The 25,761-nt window shown below is 41.9% G+C and overlaps 1 protein-coding gene and 1 long non-coding RNA gene across 3 annotated transcripts in view; one reads left to right on the top strand and one right to left on the bottom strand.

Moving 5' to 3' along the window:
* Positions 1–212: 212 nt before the first annotated feature.
* Positions 213–6,584, top strand: LOC140844453 (uncharacterized). 2 transcript variants are annotated; one of them, XR_012122794.1, is made up of 2 exons: positions 213–1,099; positions 5,419–6,584. It is a non-coding gene; the product is annotated as an uncharacterized lncRNA (long non-coding RNA). The 2 variants fall into 2 exon arrangements; XR_012122798.1 differs by having other exon boundaries at positions 4,633–6,584.
* An 11,678-nt stretch (positions 6,585–18,262) lies between these two features.
* The window catches only part of LOC140848537 (uncharacterized), a 73,688-nt gene continuing 66,189 nt past the window's right edge, over positions 18,263–25,761 (bottom strand). The window contains exons 3-4 of the mRNA XM_073232561.1: positions 22,756–22,832; positions 18,263–19,940 (exon numbers count right to left, since the gene is read on the bottom strand). Of these exons, the coding sequence (XP_073088662.1) occupies positions 19,678–19,940; positions 22,756–22,832 (340 nt within the window). The 3' untranslated portion in view covers positions 18,263–19,677. The remainder of the gene's footprint in view (positions 19,941–22,755; positions 22,833–25,761) is intronic.

Genomic DNA, 25,761 nt, shown 5'->3' with positions numbered 1-25,761 from the left:
TATGTAAAGTGTCAGCTATAATACTGTGTCCATAGTGGTCAGAAAAAAATGATATGGGCATAAGAAATTCATCCTTTTTATCATGTGCTTATTTTCTTTTTTTAGCAGGGGTGCAAGCCAAGGAAATAGAACCATGTTCAGGCAGAGGACACATAATGTCATTAACTGAGTGTCTTGACAGGATAATTGTCCTCTTGGGCAGGTCAGTAAAAGAACTGATGGTGCCTGGGGAGAGTCTAGCCAGCTCAGAAAAGATACAGTTTATAATTATAATGTTAATAGCCTTAATAAGCATGTGTGCATTATCTTTGGGGTGGAATAGTGCCCCTTGGTTCACGCTCAGCCGTCACTATGTGCCGAATGACTTCCTCTTTGTATTCATGAAAATTAGATGGTGGATGATTTCTCATGAGGAAAGTAACATTCTCAAAGAGATGTAAGAACAACACAATTAGACACGCTCCATATTTTTCGGTGTGTCTGAATAAGGCCCGAGAGTGCTGCCCATCAGTAATATTGCTACCAAGTCACAAAACAGGAGCAGGGAACTGAGGCACCCCACTTTGGGGGACAGTGAAGGAGCTGTAGTAAAGAGCTTTCACAGTCTGAATAGTCAGGTATTGTGGGGAGCGGGCTATGCCCTTCCCCCACTTGCCGGTGTGGCGGGAATGGAGAACAAAGAACATTTTGTTTATGCATTCCATGAGCAACTAACTGGAACCCTGCTGAGCTTACCTTTGCCTGGCTACCGCTGACGTCAATACTGTGCTTGATTGTCTATTGGATAATGCTATGTCCTGGAATCATGTAACCCCACTGCATTATATAAACCCTGGACCTTCAATAAAGTTTTGCTGGTGACGCACGGGAGCGTCGGCCCTCCCAGCTCTTTCTGTCTTTCTTTTCTTCGCCCCCCTTCCGCACTTCAGGACCTGCTCCACTCAGCGTGGCTGGACCGCGTCAAGTGGCGCCCGAACAGGGACCTGAAGGAGAGGGAGAAGGTGAGGGCCACCACGAGGCCAATAGAGAAGAGAAAGCCCTGGCCAGGGTAACCAGAGAAGACGCGCGAGAGAAGAAGCGCGCAAGAAACGTGGACGTGGTAAGTGAATTTTTCTGGGAGTCCAATACGGGACAGGAAGGGTGCAAACAGTTATATGTTTGCGGGCTAAAGAGGTTGTTAGCCACCAGAGGAATTAAAGTAGGGAAAGCCCAATTAGAAAGATTTTTAGATTTTATTGAGAAAATGTGCCCTTAGTTCCCGGAAGAAGGGACAGTAGACATAGAATTGTGGAATGAGGTAGGAAAGGGACTTCAATCTTATTATTCTACCCATGGTCCAAAAAAGGTTCCGGTGGACACATTTGGCCTGTGGACCTTAATTAGAGACTCTTACATGACTTAAGGCAAATTAATGCAGTTCTTAAACCTATGGGACCTTTACAACAAGGCCTCCCTTTTCCAGCTATGATTCCAAAAGACTGGAATATGGCTATCATTGACCTTAAAGATTGCTTTTTCACCTTGCTCCCCATTCAAAGCAGTCCCTCTTAGGCCTGCATTACTTCCTCCTGTGTAATGTAAACAGAGCTTGTGATTAAGCTGAGCCCTCATCAACATGTAAATAGCTCTATTCTATTAACTGCTTTCCTTAGAAGCAGTCATCCTGGAGCTAAGCATTTCCTCCTCAGCAGCCGCAGGGAAGCCAAACAAGCTTGTGACTCAGATCAGGGCTCTAGTAGCAAAAAGTCACACAGTCCCTGCATTTATCAGACAGGCAGGGGCCTCTTGAGGAATGACAATAGCTCAGGCAGAAAAAACCAGGAAAACTAACTGAGAGCAATTCGATCCCTAAACTCTAAAAAGAAGTATCTTCTGCACACAAACCTGGCCCCAGTACAAACTCTCTGATTAGAGAGGCTTGGCCCCTGAAAGAAGTATGCAATATAATGTTATGCAGCTAAATATATTTTGCCACAAGGGAAGAGGATAGTCAAGAGTTCCATGAACTGCTACAATGTGGAGCTAGTTTTCTGAATTCTTTTAGTGAACATCTATTCTACTTACTAAGTTCATCATTGTCTTTGAGAATTGAGAAGTCTTAAACTAAACTCCCTGAGAAAGAAGAAATTTATCTTCTGCAATACAGCCTGGCTTTAAATGACTGGAGCTAGAATTGTACTTGCATTTCATTTCCAGCCCCCTGGACACTCATGGTCCCTATCAGTTCAGAGCCTTCATCAGCCCTGTTAGTCTGGGGCTGTCTAAACCTTAACCCAGTTATGTAAACTGCTTGCCTTTAGAGTGTATTCTTGAAAACTGAAGTACTTTTAATCAAATAAACTAAGAAGAAAGAAGACCATTGAGTATTAGAAACTCAAATCTTTATGTCAGTTTGTCTGTGTATATGTATTTGTATGAAGAGTGTTACTAACTGTAGTCATTATGTCTCGGTCTGTATGTGTGTCTAAGTGTAAAAAAAATATATATTTTCTACCTCCGGAGGGTATTAATAAAATTGATTTAAAAACAAGCACTTGTGAAAATTGGGCATTCTAAAACTTCCAGAAAATCTAATTAAAAAATATTATGCATTAATGTTAATTTAAGCTTAACTGAAATGGACATGTCTTTGTAGTTATTAGCTGCCAAAGTTTACTTAAAGTCATTTAAGTTGATGTTACCTGTTAAGTATTCCAAGAAAGTACTTAAAGAAAGGCTTGACTTTGATGTGTGGTGAAAGTTTTATAAGTAAATTAGCATGGTTGCTAAAAATAAGTAAACAAGTGTAGCAAATAAACTTTTTAATAATAATACTGTATTAATCTATAACAATGTATATATCTGCAAACAGCCTGAGAATTTTTGTGGTAACCAAAATTCTTAAAGTTTGCTAAGTTATATAGACATATTTTGTACTTAATGAGAAATTGTGCTGTAAGGCACATTTCCAAAAATGATAAAATATATTCACAGATGTATCAATCTGAAGAATGCTGGTGTAACAGTTTACAGTGGCCTGTTTTTCAGTGTTCACTTGAAGGTTAAGGTACCAAATAGTTTTAGTTCTAATGAAAACTACTTAATATAATAAGGAAAATATTTTGGTATGTTAAAGATGTGTGTTTTAATAAGAGAAAGTATAAAGAATGGAAATTCATTTTGTTGAGAGTAAAAGAAGGTTAATTGTTCTAAAATACAGCTATTTATTTAAAGGGAGACAGAGAGACAGAGACCAAGAGAGCAGTGTGGTGCCTTTTGTTGTGGCAGATCAGCTCAGCCTGTTGCTTTGGGGAAGGGTCGGGATGTTTAGAGATAAGGAGGGATAAACCCAGGCAAGCCCCAGGCATAGTTCTCACCGGCTTGTGTGCTTGGGACCATGGGGCAAATGAAGAATAAATTACTATATTCTTACAGATATAATCATGCTGTGTGAAATTAAAGCAAGTGAGTATTAATATCGAGAACACAGCAAAATTGGACTTTTGTTTTCAGTTGGAAAGAAAAAGTGTTCTTTAACCGTTAGTTTGCTCTTAATATTGAAAGATTGCAAAGCGTTCTCTAATTGTTTTATTAAAAGTTTCTTATGCTTAAAGTCTTAATGAATTGCCTGAGTATTTAAGAAAATAAGATCTTAATATTAAAAAGACTAAGCTAAGTGTTAACAACTATGTAACCTGCATTTGCTTTTAAACTTTCTTATTATCATTCCAGTTAAATAATAAGTGTTATTTAATAACTATAATTCTATTTAGGCAAGTGCCTTAAAAACTTTTGACGGCTTCCCAAAACCAAAATTTAAAAAGGTATTTTTACCTCTCAATTAACTCTTACATTTTCCAGAGGGTCCCTGGAACATATCAGTAGAATTTCTTCTCATCAAAGAAAATATTTGACTAATTTGGCTTATTTACCTGGTATATACTCACCTAAAAAGTGCTGTCTAAAAGAATAATGCTCGATTTTATTACTGAGTGTTTTATGTTACATAAATATCCAAACTTCCATATATCAACTATCTTACAGTAAGTTCTCATCAAATCTTTAACCATTGTCATTTGTAAATCTTTTCTTGTTTATAATCACTGTTTAATTACTACTAAACTAGTGAAGAACTAGATTTCAGCAAATTGAGTACTGGTTACTTAAGATTGAGTAAACTAAGGAAAAATGATTTTGTAGCTTCTTGTTTCAAGTGTTGCTGATAAAATGTTTTAAGCTTTATTTCTTAAGCTGACTGACATGCTCCAGTTTACCTCCCCTCTGTGTTCATAACACAGGCATTTCATACAATTCTACAAGTCAAGCTCTCATTGAATATCGTCACCTTATTCTTAAACATTATTTATTAATACAAAGAGGGGGGATTACTCCCCGACATGATAAAATTAGTTGCAAGTTGGCGATTGGTGCATGCTTTACATATCCTTAATTTTGATCTTCTGGAGGGTGATAGACGGTCAGTGGTAGAGGTACATTTTTCTGGTAATATTTCCTTTTCTGAAACAACAACAGTTCCTGTGTAGTGTAGTCTCCAATGAGTTCTTCACTATGGCATAAAGATCATATCAAGGTGTAGGGCAAGGGGTTTGCTTGTGTTCTTACAGAGAATCTATGCTTGATCTGGCCACCCAGAAAATGAATTCAGATATGATATGAAGGAGAACTTCCAACATCAACATCCTCTGGAGGAGTCATTCCAGAAGGTGACCATCAAAAAACCGCAACAAAAGTCTGCATGTCAAACACGGAAAACTGAAGCCCACTAAATAATAGTATATTTTTTCCCCAATAATGGCACTTATCTATGTACATACTACAGAAGAAATGTACAGACACATGATAGAGGAAGACTTAGATAGAATGATATTGCTGATTGGTCTGTTAGAAATGGTGATCATTATGATATTTATAAAGCAGTTTTGTCCCGAGAAGATATTGGCAGTTATACTTGTGAAAAGTTTCAAAAAAGAACTCCTGTCATATTGTATAAGAGTAATTAGGTGTATTTAAATATATCACTCATTCCATAAAATAATTTTTCCTCACCTAACTTGTAGTTACAACAACTCGTGAGCCAAAAGTTGCACAAGTTATCTTTTTGTGTAGCAAGAAATTCCTCTATCAGTGAACTGTTGAAGAAGAATTTAATAGGCATAAGACTTTCTCCTATGGTGTTGACTAATATCTCAGGCATAAACATCACTCTTCCCCCTAAAGTGCTTGCTCCTGATGCCCAATTAAATTTACCTATTAATATTACTATAACTACTGATTGTGTATGTATTAATTGTACTCATGTATCCTCTTACTGCAATTGTGCAATCATTGTAAAATGGTCTTCTAGATATAGACTTCCAAATAGTTGGGTATTTCTGTGTGATAATGAAACATATTAATCCCTTTCTCCACACTATCAAGGTGTTGGTGTAGTGTAAGATGCATTCTTCCTGCTCTAATAGACCACCTGAATATAAGCACAAGAGACTTCTTCGAGTTCTGCCATCTGACTATGATGAAAACTTGAAACTTTGAGGTCCTGTCACTGTTGCAGTTGCAGCTGCATTCCTCCTGCCAGTTCCTAGACTTGTCATTGGAATGCTAAAGGAGATATCTAAGCTGGCCTGTGCATATAGCAAAACAACAAACTTGACTGCTTCTGTATTATCTGAACTCAACCAAAAACTGAGAGAATTGCGAGCTGCAGTGCTTCAGAATCACGCTGCTGTGGACTGTCTGATGTTAAAAGAGCATGTAAGATGTGATCAGTTTCCAAGAATGTGCAGTTTCAATTTCTCAAACTACTCAAAATCAATTAGATGATATCCCTCATATTGTCAGTAAGTTTTTACAAATGCCTAAGCTATTTAACTAGTTTTTTAGTTTCATTAGAGATAAGTAGTAATTGTAAGTCTGCCTTTGTTATGTATCTGTATTCCTATTCTGTTAATGTATGTAAGCAATTTATATATATATTCAAGTTATGTCTGTCTTTCAACATGTTCGATGCCAGCCATGTAATGCATATTTCCCACAAAACTAAGATACCATATAATCCACAAAGCAAAGCACTATAAAACGTGCCCATGGCACCCTTAAAGCTCATTTGGAAAAAACAAAAAAGGGGGAGTTATACCCCCGGCCACCACAGAACTATTTAATCATATCTTATTTACAGCCAAAACTGCATCTGTTATATTAAATCAGATAAAAGACGTGTTCAGGGACCCCCTGAATAGTCTCTGGCATGCTGTCGCACCTCTCTTAACCCTAAGCATTTTATGGCTTTTGTTGCTGTTACTAGGGCCTTGTGTCCTTCACAGCATGTGGAAACTCATCCAGCAAGCCTTAAGAGACCTGCATCATTTGAAATTGCAGATGGCCCCCCAACTTGTAAATAATAAGTTCTAAAGTCTTGCCTCATTTTCTGTTATCATTATGTGCAGCCATTGTGTGTATGTTTCTCATTGTGTTCATTATGTGCAGCCATTGTGTGTATGTTTCCTAAAAATGAGTTCAAAAGCATTTCTGCACCTTGGTGCAGAGCTACATATGTCTCAGCTGAAAAGTCACCCCCCGATGCCAGATATTGAGAAGGGGACAGGATAGTCAGTGATGGGTAAGTGTCTTGGAGACCTCTGGCAACCTAAGACAGGGCCCTCATGATGGAATGTGGGTACCAATGATGGGTAAGTCCAGATTAGTCATCCAGGAATACCTAAGACAGGCACTGTCACCCTCTTATAAAATAAAAAAGGGGGAGATGTGGGGAGCGGGCTATGCCCTTCCCCCACTTGCCGATGTGGTGGGAATGGAGAACAAAGAACATTCTGTTGACGCATTCCATGAGCAACTAACTGGAACCCTGCTGAGCCTACCTTTGCCTGGCTACCACTGATGTCAGTACTGTGCTTGATTCTCTTGGATAATGCTATGTCCTGGAATCATGTAACCCCACTGCATTATATAAACCCTGGACCTTCAATAAAGTTTTGCTGATGACGCACAGGAGCGTCAGCCCTCCCAGCTCTTTGTCTTTCTTCACCCCCCTTCCACACTTCAGGACCTGCTCGACTCGGCGCGGCTAGACCGTGTCCAGGTATTAAAATTAGCGACATTTTAAGAAACACTGTTATAAAGTACAAGTAAATCAAGGAATCAAGGAAGCAATTTAGTGATACTGCAGTTAAATGTTGTGGAACATTTTGCCCATATTCTGACCTCTTTTGAGAATAGCACCTATATTCTAAAGCATATTCAGCACCCTGTTATGATATTCCAGGATATTTTCACTCCACTACACTCATGAAAGATTAGATTGCATTAAGTAAAATAGTCTGAAACATTTCTACTTTTATTAAGATTTCATTTTATAGGACAGTTGTAGGTTCACAGGAAAACTGAGAAAAAGGTCCAGAAGTTTCCCATTTACCCCTCATTACCACCCCCCGCCCCACGTAGCCTCCTCCATTGTCAACATTCCCATTTTTTGCTTATTTTCATGAATGACGATGTTATTTTTGACAGTATTAAGCTATCCAGATCTTTCCAATTTGGGGTAAGCTTTTCATGTTAAGAAATATCCGTTCAATTTTTTTTCGCATCGGTTGTAAGCTAAGCACTGTTAAGGCTAAGGATATTGAGATCAGTATTCAGCATAGTGCTTGCTACATAGAAGACTCGTCAAACCTAGTGAACGATTGCATATAAGATGAATAAAATGCATCCTTGAGAATCTGCAGTAACTTAATCTAATAGCTGTCTTAGGAGATGGAGGAGAAAGACATAAGAATTTAAAAATCACAGTGAAGTGGAGTTAATAGTTAAAATACACACCAAAATACTATGAAAGTGAGTGGCAAATGAAAACATCTCCAGAAGATACTGAAGTTAAGAGGTACCATATTTTATTTACATCTATAAATGTTTGCTTCAAGGGGCACTCAAAGTTATAGCAAATATATTTGTAGGAAAACTTTAATGATTTAACCCCTAAGCTTGTATAACCTTTATGTGTACAAAGTAAGCTTCTTACCACATGAAATTACATTTAATAGGACATGGCATTGTGCTTAAGTTCTCATCTTTATCATTCTTGTCATATTTTACTACAGATATTCAAAAGGTCAGATAACTCATGGGGTGGTTCATTTGAGATTAAGTCATGATAGGCATCTTTAGGGGGTTTTTGGAAATTCTTAGGATCTCATGATGGCCTGTTTGAGAAATTCACTGATCCAGATTGTATTTTTTGCCCTCATTCTCATTTCTAATTGCTCTGAAGCAGGCATACAGATCAGCACTCAAGTGTCGGGGGAGGACACATATATTCCACACTAGGCATCTCATTACAGCAACTCTTTTACCTTGAGCTCCAACAAAACACACACCCAACCAGTGTGACTTCATGTGCCAATTTTATTCTTTGTGCTTTATTTGCAACAGCATTACTTCATAGTGTTTTGCTGGTTTCATTGCAGATATCCAGTATAGTAATTTAAACAGGCCTAGATTTGAGTTGGATCTCAGCTTACTGACCACGTAAGTTTGCATAGTTTACCTCCCAAAATCCCAGTGTCCTCATTTGTAAAATGAAAATAATAAGGTCTTTGTGGGGAATAAAGGAACAAGTTGATCCTCATGGTATGCATAGCACAGTGTCGTGCACATGGCACACACTTAACAAGTGGTAGTGGCAGCACAGAGCCACTGCCCTGATATGGCCCCGAGCCAGCCTGCACTGCTGTCTGGAGGCCCTGCCAGGCGGCGTGGTTGTGCTTGTGGGAAAAAGTGGCCTGAGTTCAAAACACTAGACTACCTATGGACTTATATTATGACCTTGCTTAAAGTTGGAACTGTAAGTTAATGGAAAATTGGGAAGACAGATGTTAGAGATGTGCAGGGGTGGGAGAGATCTCTCTGAGCTGGAGCAGTCGGAAATGTTCACAAAGATTGGGTGTTTGAAGAATGGGCAGGAGGAAGGGGTTTTCACATTAGGGAGAGTGTTCTGTGCTCTCTGAGTAAACATTTAAGTGGGGTTCAGTGCCAGCCTGAAGAAGTACCTTCATCTAATTTTGACTGGAAGAAAATTGAAAGATAAGCAGCCTCTCACAATGACAAGTTACAGGCTTGTCACGAGGAAAACCTAGGGAACTTTGCTTCTGAAGGTTTTTTTATTGAGAGGGGACACATCTGAAATGACACTGTTAACTGGGGGAAGTCCTCCCTGACACCTGCAGCCCCTAGTCCTCAACTGCAGCCCCCCAATGGCTGTAGAGCTCCCTTGGGTGACTCTGACAATAGTGGGCAGGAGCAGTGCCCCTGGCACCGGGGAGGCCAGCTGTCTGGTGGTCCACTGAGTAGCCCAGGATTAAGCTGCTGTCTCAGCCTCAAAACAGGACTCCACCCTCAGAATGCCGCCCACTTCAGAGCTGCCTTACTAAGTAGCCCCATTGGGTTTTTGGGAGCTAAATACCACAGCAGAGCTTTTCCCTCACTGGGCATGGCTCTAAGACAAGGAAAAGAGATAATTTTAGACCACAAACTTTGACCTCTTGAATAGAAGGAGAATGCTATAAATAAAACAGAGGAAGCTCATAACAAGCAGAAACATGATTGGATTCAAACCACTGGATCCTGAGTTCGGACATCATTTTTTAAAAACCTGAAAAACTAATACTTGAGAGTTTAAATCTTACCCCAGCTATCAGTACTTGTATTTATTTTGTGTGGAATATAAATGATTAGGAGCTGCTTCCTATTATACACTATTTGACATCTTTTGTTTGCGTGTATCTTGCTTAGATCAGGCAGCACAGAATGCTCCACCTGCCCTGCTCTGAATGGACCAGTTTCCTAGGCTGCTGTAACAAATCACCGCAAATTCAGGGGCTTGAAGCCACACAGCTCCGGGCTCCTGCATTTCCGGAGATCAGAAGTCTGAAATGGGTCAGCACGGCTGCATTCCTGCCGGAGATGCTCATTCCTTGCCTTCTGGCTCCTGGCAGCAGTCACACATCTTGGTTCACTTCTTGGCTGCGGGTCCTGCCCACTGTGACCGTGCCTCCTTTGTCATATCCGCCTTGCTGGCTCAGACATTCCTGTCTCCCTTTTGTAAGGACCCCTGTGATTGTACTTAGGGCCCACCCAGATGACCCAAGATAATCTCTGCAAATCAGGATCTGTAACTTAATCTCATGTGCAAAGCCCGTTTTTTGCTGTGCAAGGTAACATATTTCCAGGTTCCTGGGATGAGGATGTGACATCTCTGGGGGACAATTATTCAGCCTGCCACCTGGAGGCTCTGGAATGTGGTGGTGGTCAGCAGCCTAGACTGAAATCAATCAATAGAGAAAATGCCAAAATATTAGAAGTGAAAGGTCATGCAAGTCCAAACAGTTCCTGTACAGAATTCTATAGTCGAATGCATTTTATATGTGCAAAATGAAAATGTGTTCAAGTATTATGTTCAGTAAGAGAGAGTTTTTCCCTTAACATTCTATAAATACTTTAATACGTGGTCCAGAGCATCTTTATTGCTCATTCTGCAGCATTTGCTCTATTATCCAGGGTAACAGAGCTCACTACCCACTGGGTGCTGCCATAAACTCCAGGCAAACCACATTCAGTCAGCTCATTTCCTCCAGGCTTCAGTGTGTCTTTGCCATATATTTAGCATATAAATTGGTTGTCAGCCCTGTCCCAGAGCAGAAATATGAACTTGCAGTTTAGCACAGCACATCCTTTAAAGTACAGCAACATTTTTCTGGCTTCCTCTTGTGGCCCGTGGTAGCAAGACGGTATAGAGAGCAGCAGGAAGGCAGTGCATGGTAGACAGCCATGCTGGGGTTGCGCCCGAGTTAGCAGGTGGCGCCCATCTGCAGAGAAGGTCACTGGGCAGTTGACAGTGACAGTACTGCATGCTGACAGGGCCTGAAAGAGCTGCCTGCAGAGAGGAGACGGGGATTCGATTGCCAAGGCAGGGTCCCTGCGTGGAAGCAGATGGACCAACTCAGTGTAGAAGCTTTGCACTGTGGGTGTGGAGGGGAGCTGAGGGCTTCAAGTAGGGACAGCTGCAAGGCCTGGGAGCTGGAAGGCTGGGAATTAATGCTGCTCAGCACAGATCTTATCCACCAGAGGTCAGCTGCTGCTGGGGGCTTGCATTCCCCTCACACTGGAAGTGTGTGCCATGCCAGGCCTGGAGTGACTTCTTTCCGTCCCTCCCTCTGTGCAACCATGCAAGGAGTGGACAGAGTGGAGCTCCCATGGCCTCCTCCCTAGTGGACAGGGTAAAGCCGCCCAAGTGTGCTATATACTCCCTAAAGCTGTCCTGTGCTTGTGGCCCCTTCCTTTTTCTTTAGGACCAAGCCAAGGCCTTCTTAATCTCATCTCTCTGACTCTCCTTCATAATTACATCTTCCTCTTCATTTCTCTTTTCATATCTGGATTCTGAAGTCTTGGGATTATGCCATCCTTTTCTGAAGTTACAAGGACGAAGAGGGAGAGTTGACAAGCCTGTAGGCAGGGGGTAGACAGGTAGGCAGTTGTGAACAGGATGGAAAGGAGAAGGCCACAGGATGGCACACCACCAAGTGTGTTCCAGGCAGTCTGCGTTTTTTATGCTCATGAAAATTGTGCTTCTCAAATAAATGAAGTTCCTTTGCTTCTAGAAAACATACTTCTTCAGATGAAGGAATTCGTGACAACAATTACAAAGAAGTCAAATAGATATTTATTAACCTAGATAATGTTGACATAGTAGTGTTGCAAGGATTTTTCAGAAAAATATGAACTCTACTTTACATGTAGAAATTATAATCCCCCTATTTACTCAATATACTACACTCCACGTTACAACTCTGTGCAAGTATTAAAACTGACCTGTACCGAACAACAACATGATTCCGGCAGCAGTGCAGGAGTCCATAAAAACCAAGCAAACTGGAAGAAAAGAAAAGGTAGGGAGATTTTATTACAATTATTTTTGTCCATTTCCTCAGTTTTTCCTGATTTATTTTAAAACCCTGGTCACAGGGGTCCAGAATTTATATTTATTGTTAAATAAACATATCCATTAGCCCTAAGTCCATGTAAGGAATATCATCTTGGTTCCAGTACTATTTTAAAATCTTAATACTCTGGATTGGTTTAGTAGCCTGAGGCTGTTTGGGTTTTTCCCCCGGGGTTTGCACTCAGATATAATCTTTAGCTCTTCTTCACTTTTCTCACTTGGTATGTCTTGTTGAAGCTTGAAAGAGAGCATCGCCTTACCAGACACCATGCTTTTCCTGCACCAAGTCCCTTCTTGCCCTTCTGCCTTTCCGTATGTGAGTCTCTTACTTCCTTGAAAGAGTAACTCCTTTCAGCTCAATGGATAAGAGAAGACAAGCAAAACTTCACCTTTGAAGGAAATTCCTGGCCTTATTTGTACATCAAGTCTTTTTAAATTCTGTAATTCCTTTTCAATCAAGCACATCATTTAAATTCTAAATATCAGCAAGTGGTGTCAAGACACCCATGAGTTGCTTTTCAAAATAAAGTATTGCCATTGCCTGTAGTTTTGCACATTCTGGTAAATGGTATTGGTATTTGCATTGTTTCTGCCTCAATCATAAAATGGTATAATGCTAAAAAAATCACAGGCAGATGACTGGGATTTGGTTAGTAGTTAAAGAAGACCTGTCTGCTCGAGACCTCAAAGACCAACACAGTCGATGTTTGAGCCATGCTTGTGACCAGTAGGCTTCCACTCGTGGGCCAGTCTGGTGTGACCGGAGTACTGTGTGAGAATTCTAGGTCTGTGACCAATTAATGTCTGCGTGTGCAGAATTTCAGAGTAGAAATAGATATGCCGCATTTTCCATCCTTGCTAAATCTAGATAAAGTCCATGTTGCAGCTTTTCCCATTTCCTCTTTCTTTTTCTTAAGGCAGCATGACGTAGAAAGAACTTGGGCTCTGAAATCAGATGTATCTGCATCCAGATCGCACTCTCCCTTTATCCAGCCGCATGACCCTGGAGAGGTAGTTACCACTGCTGTACTCTGTGAAGCAGGTATAGTAACAGCTGCCTTACCAGCTCGTGAAACTGACAGCTGGCGGCAGGGCCTCCATCAACAAGAGCTGGGGTTATTTCCGGTGTTGTCTTTGCACACGCTCACCCACCCTTCTTCCCCAACAGGCATCAGTGGCTCACGTGCCCCAAGTGGGGGGGACGGACATCTTAGGCTGAACCTACTACCACATCTTACCCCGAGCCACACTCATTGAATTTATACTCCAGTCAGACCGAACCAGTCCCTCCTTGGAGAATCAGTGAACTTTGCTGGAAAGAGAGGCGCTTCTTCTCTGCGGGCCTGTGCTCTCAGAGCCACAGGTGCTCCTGCATGTGGCAAAGCCTGTCTACACCGGAGAGCATCCAGTCACCGTGCAGCATCTGAGGGTCTAGTTCTGGTGACTGCAGCCCTGGAGCAGCCCCCAAGCCTTCCTCCCTAAGCCCAGGCCTTGGGCATCTCTTCCTTGACTCCTAAGCTCCATTCCCACCGCACCCCATGCATGCTCTGTAGGCCACAGACCTCCAACCCCCTTACACTTCAAACTAGATCAAGAATCAAAAGAGTTCTGCCTAATATAGTAATCATTATTATGCCAGTTTTTGAAGAAGTTTGATTGCTACAGTTCCATCACTTAATTCCATCATTGCTCTTCTTGATATGATTCCTGTTTTCATAGTATTAGGAAGAGTCAAGATCCAAACAGAGTGCTTTCAAGGGCCTTTTTAATAAGCATGTCATATAAAATAGCTGCACTGCAAATATTTACTGATGATACCATATTGGGAAAATGTATTTGCCTGCAGTGGCATAAGTAGGCAAATGTATTTCCTAAAATAGGCATTATGAGCAGTCTATTGGGAAAGTTTGATACCACAGAGGGCAAATAAAGCCATAATCATTATTTTGGACCTGTTTGGGAAAGTTAGCGCCTCCACAAAGAGAGCTGCACTCCAGCTTGCAGACCTCACCCACCCTGCTCTGGTCCCCAAGGGGCTGGGTAACTGTGGGGGCCCCTCAACCCAGCATGCAGAATGCCTGCTGTGCAAAGGCCAGGGTGTTTCCTCTCTGTCACCCTCACCCCCAACCCCTAACTCTGATGTCTGGTCTTGCTTGGGCCTCCATAAATGTTTAACTGATTGATAAAAATCACAAATAAAGAGAAAACAGCACATCAAATGAATACCTCTTTTCTCTGAATCTCACCCCAAGAACTGTCCCTCTCCACCTTCAGGCTGTTTCTGTCTGAAAGCACATTCCTTTCCACAAAAATGCTCTTCTAAGAACAAATTTCCCCATACCTTGGCTTTCATTCTAAATTAAGGAGGATGATTTTTCCACAAGTCATATAAAGAAATCAGATCTGTTGCTTTCAACTTATTACACACACACAAATGACTCTTGCCTTTAAGAGACTATACGTTATTTTAGAAACTGATACACATGAAATGGTTGGAAAGTCACAAATTCACAAACTTTTATAGTTAGGAAACTTGAAAAAGAGGCAGCCTAGGAGAGTCCTTTTCATTTTCCATTTTACCTCATCATAGTGCTAAGCATGAATAGAACAAAACATTTGTTCAGTAATTTGCATTCTTAAGTGTCTATATAGTCCTTACGGTCTGTTCCACTGATTCAGCTTTTCACTGATTTGTAGTTGTTTCACCTTGGCTGTTCTTTTATATGTTATTCTTTATAAACTCTTCATGAACCAAATGTAAATTATGTTTTTATAATTGTCTGTTCCCTGGTATACATTATATACTTAGTTGATACTTGATAACCGAATAAGAAATAACAGAGAAAATAATGTCTTTCAGAAGCTGGTACTCTAGTGGGAAACAGGATAAACTCAAAGAGGTCTGTAATTTCTCAAAGAGCATTTAAGTGAATAATTTAACAGGCTGTCACTGTAAGGCTGAACTAGACCGCATTCCACAGTATAATGAAAATGCTGTGCCCCGAACTGTGTGGAGAAATATCATGGGTAGCAAGCCAAGCAGGGAAATAGAGTATACTGGTCAGTCACATGTTCTAGTTAATACAGTTTCAGAATGCGGGGAGCTGTAAGAGTCTTTCAGTCCTTCCTTTTGCAGTTGAGAAAATGGATGTACAGAGAAAAGTGGCCTTCCCGGGATCACACAGTTAACTAGCAGAGAGCTGAATCTCGAATCCTCAAACCTAACTGCTACTTCTTCGAGCAAGCAGGATAAAATAAACCAATCACAAAACCTTTTGCAGAGTTTGTTTTCCTGATGCTGCAGAGCTAAGCTGTGGGGGAGAAAAACGGTGTCAGAGCAAAGAATTCTGGCATGGAGTCCCAGCTCTGTCTTAATGATTGTGGAAGTTCCCTGGGCCTCCACCTCTCTGAACCTCAGTTCTCTCTTCTGTGGGCTGAGGGGCAGCCACCTCACCAAGTGGACTTGAGTACCAGATGAGACAATGTGCGTGAAAATAGTCTGTAAGTACAGCTCCGCATAAATGGGAGGTATTATTATTTTGTGGTTGGAGTCTTGCATCACCTCAAGGCCTTTGTTAGAAACATAGTTATGTGGACTTTCTGCTACTAGAGAATGGCAGTTGAGGAAGTGCAAATTCCTCCTAACTTTACACGTACTATTTACCTGATGATGATGTGACCTGACAATATCATAAAAAGTAAAGGCTGATTTTAGAGTAAGCTTTCCAAAGGAATGTGCTTTAAGAAAAAAGAATAATAGTTCTCTGTCCACAGCAATAAAGAAAAACTTGGGAAAATGTTCTGATGTCTTAGCCAGGAGTCACATCTTTTATTATTTCTTCTAAGAACTGTTCTGCTAACTAACCTTCATTTTTCCCTCTCAAACTGAATTTCCATCTCATATTATGTTCCTGCTCAAACTGGGTGACTCTGCCTCAATGGAAATTAAGGTTAAAAGAAATTTTGGGCCCCTCTGTCCCCACTGAAAAATGTGAATAGCTGTATTAACTACTGTTCGCAGAGTACCAGCTTAGGCACTTGGAAAAGTCGCTGCAGTGGGAAATATAATTGCCACACAAACAATAACAACTATTCATGACTGAGATCAGACAAAAGTTTGCTGGGTGGCCCTGCATGTCTACTTTATTTTTCCCACCTAAACGCTTTTTGAAATTGAGATGTAGTTTACATAGAATGAATTTCAAGCATACACTATGATTCTGTAGATTGTGAAATGATCACCTCAGTGTCTAGCACATCCATCACTATACCTCTTTTCAGATTTTCTCCGTTAGCAACTTTGCAATATATTATAAAGTGTTGCTAACTGTAGCCACCACATGTACCTTCATCCCCAGAACTTAGTTATTTTATAACTGCAAATTTGCACCTTTCGGCTGTCTTTACCCATTTCCCCTGAGGGTATTCTTGCGTTCAGAGAATGGAATGAGAGCCCCCACTAGCAAGTCAACTCAGTGGCTCCATGAATCCAAATTCCCTTGGCTTGGATTGTGGAGATTGTTCAATATCTACGTAAAAATTGGAAAGTGTGAGAATTGTTGGGCAAGACACACAAGTCTCCTTTGCATCACTAAGATTGAGTTGCAAGTCTCCATAAGGTAGACCTTGTTTTTCTGTAATAAAATGGGGATCATGTCTGATTTGAATCATTGAAATCCAGAGATAGTCACCAAGTTTTATTTTAGCCAATCATTTCAAATTTCTTTTCAGAAAAAAAAAGTTCTCTACTAAGGGTAGTCATTAACTGTTTTTAATTCTACCTCTTTTTTGGCATTGAATACCCTTCATGCTGAACAAAGTAAGGTAAATTAGGAGAGAAAAAGAAAGGCAACAAATATTGATGAAAGCAGTTCTCATTGTATATATTACAATAGGTGTTTATAAGGTTAGAAATATTTAAGTACATATTTAAGTAGTTTGGTTATAGAAATAAGAAGTATGAGCTATAAGTAGTGAAAAGATGCAAAATTTAGAAAAGGTAAATATTAAGCTTAGGATATTCAAGGTGTGTGACTGTGATCTCCTTTGCTGTGTTCTGGGGGAGACACCCTCATCCTCTCAATCTTAGCGATGTTGCCAATCCCATTGGTCACCCTTCTCATCATATCTCAATAAGATACTTGGGAGAACTGATTCTGCTGACCTTCCCACTTGCTTTCTCTGGACACCGTATTCTCCTGATTTTCTTGGGCTTCACTGTCTGCTGTCCTTCCATCTTCGTTGGGGGCTCCTCCTCCCTTCTTCAACAACTAACACTGGGGGTCCCAGGACACTGGGAGCCACGCAGCCCCTCTTCACTGCCCACACATGCTCTGAGGCCACCTCCTCCATTTCCCTCTGCTGAAAATTCCCAGACTATCTCTGCTCCCGACATCTCCTCAGAATAGTCAGCTCGTATTTTAAATGCTTCCTCTTGGGGCTGTCAGAGGCATTTCAGACCTAACATGGCCAGAATAAAAATGGGTTTTCTACCGCATACCTGTTTCTCCCCCACTTCAACTATTTCATTAGATACACTATCATCTAATATCAAGACAAACATTCCAGGGCTCATCCTTGGTTATCTTCTCGCCTTCACCCTCCACAGTCCAACCTGCCAACCCCATCCCCAAAACATATCCCAGCCCATCAACAACATCCATGTTATCAACATGCCGGTCCTAATCGCCGTTGCCTCTGACCCTCACCTAGTGGAGCAGCCTCCCCTTGTCTCCCGTTCATGGCTCCCTTGAGTCCCTTCCCTGCACAGCAGCCATGGTGATCTTTTAAAATCAGACATATTATTTATCACACCCACCCTCCCCCGTGTATAATTCTCCAGTGGGAATCTGGCTGGCCTGCAGTAAGATCCAGTCTCTGCCCTCCTTTCCGAAGCCCCTTCCTCGTCTGGCCCCTCCTAGTTCTCCCGCATCATTTCGTAGTGCCCTTCCCTGTCTGCTCCGCCAACTGTGCTGGTTGCCTTTTCGTTCTCTAACCCACCACATAGCTTCCTTCCTTAGAGCATTTGCAGGTGCTGTTTCTGGGCCGGAAGCCCTTGCCCTTTATCTCGGAGTTGCTGGACGCTTCTTTCCATCCTCACCAGCCTCGTTCACCTCCTCAGAGCTGTCTCGTGTGACTCTCAATCCACGGCGGCCGCTCTATGGCATGTCACCGTGCCTTCATTATCTCCCATTTATTTGTTACTATCTGACATTTTCTCCTTTATCTATATATTAGTTTGAGTCTGCAAGCGAACACACACCCACTTATCCTGCAAGCTCTGAGAGCAGGGCCCTTGATCGTTCCAGTTTCCCACAGTAACCTCAGTGCGTGCAACAGCACATGTGGTAGATGCTCAAAAAACACACTGAGCAAATGAATGGACAAATGTAAAGCAACAGGACAGGCACATAAGTGGAAATTGACATTTTCAGTTTTATTTCATAGTAAGGTCTTGGCAGGTCTAGCTAAAATCCCAAGAATAAATCAATAACATAAAACAAAAACTGTCATCTGGCCAGGTCAGTTCACCAAAACCTCTTTCTTCTGCATTGGTGATCAAGGCTCCCATCAGCAAGGCCATGCTGACACTGTAAATATGATATACTTCTGATCTGATGCATGGAAGAATTTAACATGACTTGGAGACAGAATCCTATGACCTCTGGACTCTCATTCATTTGATGAAATTATAGCTGTAAATTTCAAGGACTGTGGCAGAAATGGAAAGCTTGCAGTGCTAAGACCTACTCTAGTGGCCATCTCGATTATTCCCCCATTCTTCCCTCCTTTTTGCTCACGCAAGGTGAAATGAAAAGCACACCAGACACGGCGCTGGGATGTTCCTGGCAGAATTAGCCATGTCACCGGCTCCCACCTGTGCGGCCAGAGCTCCCGTCTGAGCAGGTTTTCTGACTCTCAGCTATGCCACACCCTTTTCCTAAGAGACTTCTGAGGTAAAGCCCACTGACCCATTTAGGGATCCAGGGGTAAGGAACTTTGTATTTATTTGTCATTTGGAGCACTGTTGATGGCATTCCTATCACATGGTACCCTTAAGACTGTAAATACAGAGGTCTCTATGAGGAGAATATGGGACCCTTCCTGTCTGAGCAATCCTTTGGGGATTTAGTATTGGAAATAGTTTCAAATCATATTGAAAATAATTTTATCTGGCCTGTAGCCAGTTCTCCATTCTTCCTTCTCATTTCACAGTGGCGGAATGCTGGTCGGGCAGTGTCCCTCTGTTTTGAGCCCCACCCTTCCTGTTGCTAAGCAGATGACCATGATTGCATAAACTGTCAGTTAGTTACCCAGCTGTGACAAGGACCAAGACAGGCCAGCAGTAGCCAGAAATGAGGGCAACTCCTTCTAGCACTTGGGATTCAAGATTAGAGGGTGAAGGGAGAGTCAAAGGCCATAGGGGAAGTTATCATAAATAAAAGTTTGATTTATAGTTACAAACTGGGGGAATTTGGAAAGGGGACAAAATACTCCCTCTCTTTGCCCTAATTTCCTGTACAGGTATTTTCAGAAAACCCTGAGCAAACACATTTCCTTCAAGAATTTTCATTTATTGAAGTGAGTTTTTTCCCCACTATAAAAGTAATTTCCTACTATGACCAAAAGAAAAAAAAATAAGAGGAAATTACAGAATGGGAAAATGACTCCTACCCGTGCAATGCTGGCACTTGCTCCCCAGAGAGAGATAAACAGTGTGGATGGGCATGATTAGCACAGCATACGGTTTTAAGATCCAGGTACTTGCTTTTCTTTGCTGAGGCAGCCCCTCCAGAGACGTCAATGATTATTCCCCCAAGAGCTCCTTTGCAAACAGCCATAGAAATAGCAAATAATGAACTCAAGATGACGTGCTGCGAATAGGACACCAGGGGGTGCTGGAGTGACAATGTAGGTGCGCCTGCTCTTAGCTCTGCTGGTAAAAAATAAGTAAAGCTTGTAAGATAATGCACTGCCATGTCTTGAACACGTTTTTTGGAAATTACACAACACAGCTTTATGATCTGAGTCAAACATTTGTTGGTCACTATTTTTCCCAAGAGCGGGTCTCTTATTCCCATGCTGAATATAAGGAAAGACTTTTTAGCAGTCTCTTCTTAGGTAGCTTTTTTAAAAAGGAAAGCACGTTCTTATCTTCCAAGACTGGCTTTGCCCTCAACCGAAAGACAGTCATGTGTGCTTAAGTGTACAGTAATTCTAATCGGCTATACATTTAGGAAATGAATGAGTATTTGATCAGCATGTGTCTACTGTTGAATTTAAAATAAAACCTATGAATTCATCAGGATAAAGTAGCAGTGTGGGAACAATTTAAGTATGGATAGTTAGAAAACTACACTGGCATTTATTCATAAACAATCATTTCCATTTAACCAGAAGGTTTTATCTTTCAATGTTAAACTGTTTTAAAAACCTAAATATTCTTGTTTAAACAAATTTTTTAGAAGTATATATTTCGTGCCTAGTATTTACATGTCTCTCTCTGTGCCTAGAACTGTCTTTTAAACCTTCCCTGCCCCCAGTGACCTGACAGTCTATTTAAAGATAAAAAGGTTTTCTCTTCAAGAAGTTATCACATAATGAAAATAATCCAAGGGATAAATAATACATACCAAACATATAAGATTTGCCAATGTGTATCAGATAAAATACTGTGTGTTTAAAGGGTGGAGGTACTCAGGATGGGAGGGGTAGGGGAGGCTTGTAGGATACGAGGAACTAGTTGGTTATAAAGGACAGGTAGGACTTGGTTAAGCAGAGGACAGGTGAGAGCAGACTCCTAGCCTGGCCAGGAGGAAGGGCAGGCAAAAATTGCATTTGCAGCAATATACCAAACACGGCTTCATCCTTCCACAGGGGGATCCCAGCCCTAAATTATAAATGCTATTTTTTCATGCTAATTCCTTGTTCTGAAGGTTGTGGGTTGGCGTTTTGTTGTTTTTGTTTGTTCCGGTTTTGTTTATTGTCGTTGTGGTTCTTTAACAGAAAAAAACCCCCAAATGTCTTTAAGACAGCAAGTGATTCTCCATTCCCAGGAGCGCTGGTATTTTGCATGGCCTTTTACAGCTCTGAGCAGCCAGCTCAGTGCTTCTGGTGTGCGGCTGGCAGATCCTGCATTCCAGCTGGGCTGCCTGGGGGCAGGGAGCTGCTGAGTCCTGGGTGCTTCCACAGAGCTCCCTCCAGGTGGCACTGCATTGTCCCAGTGCACTTGGGAACGCCCCGTGTCCCTTGAGGGACCAGAAGCCACAGGGGGAACTGTGGCCTGATTTCATCTTTGGTAGGCCTAACGATCAGTGCATATTAGGAACTCAGTAGATACTCATTTTACAATTAAAAATATCCTTTTGTTAGTATAAGAGCAATATATATGCATTGTGGAAAATTAGAAAATACAGAGAGCAAAAATATCTTTTGACAAACACTCTATTCTGACCCAGTTTGCTGTTCACACTGTGGTATCGATCCTTCCAGGCTTTCTCTGTACTTGCCTGTTAGTCTTTCTCTCTGTCTACCTAGGTAGTTTTTAATGAGGTTATGTTATAATACACATTACTTTATAGCCTTTAGTTTTCATTTAGTTACTTCCACATAAATACATGTTGATCTCTGTATGATGGTTCCTATCAACAAACTCACTGCATAAAAACCTGCCTGGGGAGGCTTGTTAGAGAGCAGAGCCCAAAGCCCTAGCTGGGGTCTGCGGACTCAGGATCTCCAGGGCCCTGGCTTGGAATCTGTATTTTAACGTGTCTAAATGCCCATCTTCCCAGTCACTGATCTATAGCATCATTTGGGGTGGGGGTGGGGGTGGCACATGACAGATTCCCACTCTATAGATAGGCTGCAAATGAGTCAAGGGTTCAATTTTTCATAACCATGAGTCATGTGATAAACATCATTAAGTATCATGAAATGATGTGTCTGACAAGCTGAGATGATAAACATTCTAAATTTCTATAAATGTCAATGCAGGCGTACTTATCAAGTGCTAGTATAAAAAAATTAAAACCTGTGCTCAGTATTGATGGAAGGGAATCTTTGGTGTGATTCCCGAGTCACAGGACAAATCACCATAAAATGGACCTAATTAAAGGTACTGCAGGAGGCTTTCTTCCTTCTTCCCTCCCTCCTTCCCTCCCTTCCTTTTCCCTCCCTCTGTCCCTCCCTCCCTCCCTCCCTTTGTCCCTCCCTCCCTTCCTTTTCCCTCCTCTGTCCCTCCCTCCCTCCCTCTGTCCCTCCCTCCCTTCCTTTTCCCTCCCTCTGTCCCTCCCTCCCTTCCTTGCTTTTTTTCATGGGCCACCAGGACAAGAATCTGCGTGTGGCTGTTTGTGGCCGTGGGAGTAGCGAGATGACTCAGGTCCCATATTTAGTGTTCCCTCCACTGGGTTGTGTGGGCACGTGGACCAGTTTTGCGTCTCTAAATCTGTCTGATATCTGCTGACAGATTCTTTTTTAAAACCACTGATTAATTATAATGAAACAGCTCTGCCCAAACCATGTTATTTTACCCTAGTATGTGTTCATATAGTTGGTTCGATTCTCCAAGTTCTTGGCTGTCCCAGGTAAAAAGTCTGCCCAGGATTTTTTCATATCTATTTTGTTGCCTATCAATTATTTTTTTGTAGTTCCACTGGTTTCATGATGTAACATCGATGGAATTAAACTTGACTATGAAGTAGTTAATTGCATGAAGCTTCAATTATAATTACAGATTGATCCCCACCTACCTGGGTGACACCTGGTAGCAGTGAGTGTCACAGTGGTCTGAAGGACAGATGGCCTGTCATGTATGAGATCCAGGTAGCTGAGTTAAAAAAAATGTTTTTCATTAGATGGGCCACCTTTGTTCAAAAGGCTCTGTTTGGACACCTAGACACCATGAGGTTGATATTTTCTAATCTATTAGGGATAATATTCCTGATTCTGTTTCAACTTGATAAGCCTTATAAATGCATTCATTTGTTCATTAAATATTTATTGAGCTCTTACTAAGTGACAGCACCAATCTAGGCACTGAGATTCAATGGTAAACAGACATAGTTCCTGCCCTCATGGAGTTTACAATCTGAGGTCAAAGACAAAAACAAAAAACAAACAAAAAAAACAGGCAATTTCACCAAACACAGTAGGAGCAATTAACCCAGACTTGGAGTGACAGGAAATGCTTCTCCCACAAGTGATGTCCAAACAAATCAAAAGGATAAACTGCAGCTGATGCAGGAGGAGGCAGCAGACGTCTAGCAAAAGGACCCGCATCTACAAAAGGCCTTGAGACACCACAGCACAGTCAAGGCATTGAAGGTCCACTGGCTGGAGCACAGAGCTGGGGTAGAGCTGGAGCCAGATAGGTAAGCCCAGCCTATTCCCCAGGTCCTCAGAATCCCTGTCTGGAATGGAGTCTGGACTTGCAAGAACAATGGGGAGTCACTCAAGAAGACAGTTGTGATCGGATTTGTGTTTTAAAGACACCCTTCTTGCGGAAGCAGGAGGCGTGGGTTGATCAAGAGCAAGAACAGAGGCAAGGAGGCCAGAGCTTGGACAGAACCCTCCTGCAGTCACCCAGCTGAGAATGCTGCCCACCCATGAAAGAAGGGAGTCAGTGATTTATATTCTTCAAGTGTGAGTACTGAGTTACAATGTTACACTTTGCTGACAACGTTCCACTCGTCTTGCACTCTTCCTGCCAGAGGCCAGGCACTGTTCTATTTAAACAGCCTCTGCCCTTCCGGAGCTTCCATTCAAGGGAGGAGAGACAGACAATAAAGACATTCTAGAAATTAGCACAATAGCAACATTATTCACTAAGGCCAAAAGAAGAAAACAGCCCAAACCTCCACTGAGAGATGAATGAATAAACCAAATGTATATACATACAATAAATATTATTTGGACATAAAAAGGAAGGAAATTCAAATACGTGCTACAACATGCATGAACCTTGAAAACATGCTGAGTGAAACAAGCCAAACATAAAAGGACAAACGTAGTATGATTGCACTTAGATGAGGTAACCTTAGAGACGTCAAATTTATAGGACAGAAAGAAAAGAGGTTACTGGGGGCTGGGTGGGGGCACATGAGTTATTGAGTTTAAGAGGTACAGAGTTTTTTGAAAGATGAAAAAAGAACAATTCTTAACATGTATGATGGTGTTGGTTGGACAACATTGTGAATGTTATTAATGCCACATAATCATACACTTATAAATGATTAGAGTGGTCTAATTTATGTTAGGAATGTTTTATCACAATTAAAAACAAAACAAAAAACTCCCTCCCCCTACAGACAAACATTCTGTGAGGTTGTGACATAAAGAAATATAAAAACAAGTGTAACCAAAATCTAGGTTACTGGAAGATGGTTTCTTTTCTGGGCAGGTGGTGATAAATTCTGTGAAACAAAAAACCAAGTGATTCAGTGGAGGGCAACTTGGAGGGGCAGGCTGGGGAGCTGGGCTCTGTCTTGGGGTGAGGAGGTAAGAAGGACTTTGAAGACGTGGCATTTGGGCTGAAACCTGAGAGACTCCACCATACACATATCTGATGAAGGAACATTCTAGATGGGGAGAGTGGCAGGGCCAAAGGCCCTGAGGTTGTGATGAGCAGGGAGAGGCAGAATACAGAGCAGTGAGGCTGGAGGGAGATGCATAGAGGAGGAGTAGGAAATAAAGACAGAACCGACGGAAGCCAGATTCCAAGGAATAAGGTCACAGAAAGGAGGTTTGTTTTACTCTAATTGCTGTGGGAAGCACCGCATTTTAAACACAGCAGAGATATGATCAGGTTTTTGTAGTAAAACAGTGGCCTTGTGAGAGAGACAGTAAGAGGCCATGGTGGAAATGGGGCCACAGGGAGGCTGCAGCAATAATGGGGGTGCAGTGACAGCTGAGGGAGAGAGGGGGGCGTGAGTGTGAGAGCTCTGGACAGGCAGAGTCTGCAGGACCTGTGCTGCGGTGATGTTGCAGGGAAGCCACCATCCCCAGGGTCTAGCCTGGGCCTCTGCACACACCCGGGAGGTCCAGTTGCTCAAGTCCGGTGTTTGCACTGTGGAGGCCGGGGCTCAGCTCCTTGCCAGAGAGGCAGAGTTTGGAAGGAAATGCGTAGTAAAGGGTAAGAGCCCTGACTTTGAGGTCTGGGAGGCTTGGACTTGAACGAGCACCGTTTACTAACTTTGAGAAAGATGCTTAATCTCTGTAAGCCTCTGGAAATGAGAATAGTAATATGAAATCTGGGTGCAATGGGACCCCTAAAATGATTGATGCCCTTCCCTTCTGGGAGCCTCACCTTCCCAGCCTCACCAGAGGAAATCTCTGGGCTCAGAGGTCAATAGTACAAGGCCTGGCCTGAAGGATCAGTGGGGCAGATCTCAGGAAACCCCCTGATTCCTGCACTTCCCTAAAGAAGCTGGAAAAGAACTTATTAACCTGCTGCCTGCAGCAAAGCCTTGGGGGAGCTGGGGCCCCAGAATGCCAGACACAAATGGAGTCAGCCACAAACACCTGAAGCTTTCTGGCCTCAACAGCCAAGCATTGTTAAGTAATTATGGGAGGCAGGCGGTGGGTGGGGGGCTCTTGTTTACAATAACAGAAGCTAAAAGGTATTTAGGGATAAATCTAAAAGATATTCAAGTCCTTATGGAGACAATTTAAAACCATCACTGAAGAAAGTAAAATAAGATGCAAATCAAAAGACAGATAGGCCACATTTTTAGATGGTGAGATTTGGTATTAATGTC

The sequence above is a fragment of the Manis javanica genome, chromosome 1, assembly GCF_040802235.1.
Source record: "Manis javanica isolate MJ-LG chromosome 1, MJ_LKY, whole genome shotgun sequence".
NCBI lineage: Eukaryota > Metazoa > Chordata > Mammalia > Pholidota > Manidae > Manis > Manis javanica.
Note: the sequence above shows the minus strand (reverse complement) of the source record. Positions and strands in the feature narration are given on the sequence as shown.